Source organism: Mandrillus leucophaeus, unplaced genomic scaffold (assembly GCF_000951045.1).
Source record: "Mandrillus leucophaeus isolate KB7577 unplaced genomic scaffold, Mleu.le_1.0 Scaffold1689, whole genome shotgun sequence".
Lineage (NCBI taxonomy): Eukaryota > Metazoa > Chordata > Mammalia > Primates > Cercopithecidae > Mandrillus > Mandrillus leucophaeus.
In genome coordinates, this window is record NW_012101686.1 from 12712 (window position 1) to 15140 (window position 2429).

The 2429-nt window shown below is 57.6% G+C and overlaps 1 protein-coding gene across 1 annotated transcript in view; it reads right to left on the minus strand.

The window, feature by feature from the left end:
• The window catches only part of LOC105537083 (transmembrane channel-like protein 4), a gene marked incomplete at its 5' end in the record, with an annotated part of 22363 nt that overhangs the window by 11144 nt on the left and 8790 nt on the right, over nt 1-2429 (minus strand). Inside the window, 2 exons of the mRNA XM_011976556.1 lie at nt 6-151; nt 1048-1195. Of these exons, the coding sequence (XP_011831946.1) occupies nt 6-151; nt 1048-1195 (294 nt within the window). The remainder of the gene's footprint in view (nt 1-5; nt 152-1047; nt 1196-2429) is intronic.

The following is a 2429-nucleotide window of genomic DNA, read 5'->3' on the forward strand; positions in this document are numbered from 1 at the left end:
TCTCTGTAGCCCAGTAGATGCCATAGAAGGCTCCCCCAAGGAGTGCGATCACCAGCAGGTTGAGCAGCACCCGCACCAACCAAACCCTGGCTTCCTGGCCCAGAGTCCGCACGGCAGCCTGGCGCCGCACCACTGTCTCCTCCAGCTCCACCTGAAGGCAGGAGAGATGCCCGCTTGGACCTCATTTCCCAAGGCGCTGGCCTCTGGGTTCCCCAGGCCTGGCTCTCCAGAGATCCTCCTCAACGTGAACTGATGCAGCCGTCTCCCCACCAGCTAACAACCTCTGCAGTCCCGGTTCCACCCGCCCCGGGGCGCTCTAAGAAACCAGTGGCCCTTTACAGCCCCGCCCCTCCGTGGCCGGATCCAGCAACCCAAGTCCCCATCCCTGCGCGGCCAATCTCAGCACCCCGGGCCCCGCCCCTGAAGCTCCGCCCAACACCCTCAAGATCCGCCCCTGGTCAGCCCTGCCCATCAGAGGCTCCGCCCCCAGGCGGCCCTGCGCTTAATGCCTGGCCTGAAGTTCCAGTTCATCTATATCAAGACGCCCCGCTGGTCGCTCCCATCACTTAACTTTGAACCAAATTGCCTTAAAGCCCCACCCGCTTCTTGTGCTTGCTTTTTTTGGTAGAGAGGGAGCCTCCCTATGTTGCCCAGGCTGGTCTCGAACTCCTAGACTCAAGCGATCCACCTGCCTCGGTCTCCCAAAGTACTGGGGTTACAAGCATGAGCCACCGATCCCAGCCTTGGCGCATCCTTTTCCTACACCCTTGGATCTCGGGTAGCCCTATCGCGGCCTCCTCTCAACCCTCTCATTCCCCAGGACCTGACTTTCTTGGAGAAGGAGCTGCCTAGCGTCTCTCCGGAGGCCCTATCACCGGGTTAGGCCCTGTGCGTTATGTCAGCCCGGTCCAGTCTGGTCCCTACCCCGTTGCAGACCCCGCCCCCTAGTCGCACCTAGGCCCCATCACCGGGTTAGGTCCTGTGCGTTATCTCAGCCCAGTCGGGTCTGGTCCCTACCCCGTTGCATAACTTGCCCCCTAATTGCACCTGCAATTCGTACAAGATGATGCGCTGGCACAGCCGCACGTGGACGTCCCCGCAGGGGCCGAAGTCACAGGCCGAGAACACCCGGTGGCTGTAGCTGGTCAGATCCCCGGACTCCGCCAGCAGTGTCTGCTTCAGCCCGGACACCGAGCTGAGAGGGGAGACGGGATGTGAAAGGACAGCCAGGAATGGGGGTTATGGGGGGATCCCTCATATTGGGACCAATGGGGAAGACGAACCCTAAGGCCTTGGGTACTAGGGGAGCTGCCATCAGGTGGGGACAGAGTCAAAGAGGCGGAGACACCTACAGTCATTGAAGGCAAAGTCCAAGAGAGATTCAGAAACAGACCTGGAGCACAGGCACCCCACAGAGAGAGGCAGAAACCTAGGAGACAGGGACAGAGCCCTGGAGCGAAGGGGGCAGAAACCCAGAGTGAAAGGGACAGAGGCCCTGAGAAAGACAGAGATCTGGAGGAGGGACAGAGGCCCCAGAGGGAGATTCGGAGAAAGGGAGACAAAGACAGTGAGAAAGGAGAAACTACATCTACAAAAGATGGGGGTCAAAGACCCATAAGAAGTACGGGTACCCAGAGAAGGGGGCTGGGCGGGAAGACCCGAGAAGAAGACAGACACCCAGAGAAGATGGCAGGTAAAGACTCAAGAGAGGGGGGCACACCAGGCGCCATGGCTCACGCCTGTAATCCCAGCACTTTGGGAGGCCGAATGGGCGGATCACGAGGTCAGGAGATCGAGACCATCCTGGTTAACACGGTGAAACCCCGTCTCTACTAAAAATAAAAACAATTAGTCGGACGAGGTGGTGGGCGCCTGTAGTCCCAGCTACTCGGGAGTCTGAGGCAGGAGAATGGCGTGAACCCGGGAGGCGGAGCTTGCAGTGAGCCGAGATCTGGCCCCTGCACTCCAGCCTGGGCGACAGAGGGAGACTCCATCTCAAAAAAAAAAAGAAAAAATATTTAGGCTTCTTCCTAGCATAACCTGCCAGGGCCTACCTGATCTGACCCTTCCCTACTTCTCAAAGCTTAAATCTTTGTCTTTTTTTTTTGACACGGTCTTGCTCTGTTGTTCAGGCTGGAGTGCAGTGGTGCGATCTTGGCTCACTGTAACTTCTGCCTCCCAGGTTCAACTGATTCTCCTGCCTCAGCTTCCCAAGTAGTTGGGACCACAGGCATATGCCACCATGCTCAGCTACTTTTCATATTTTTCATAGAGCTAGGGTTTCACCATGTTGGCCAGGCTGTTCTCAAACTCCTGACCTCAAGTGATCCGCCTGCCTCAGCCTCTCAAAAAGCTGAAATTACAGGCATGAGCCACCGCGACTGGCCCTGCCCCTTCTTCTCATACAGGCCTTTTATTTCTCAGAACAC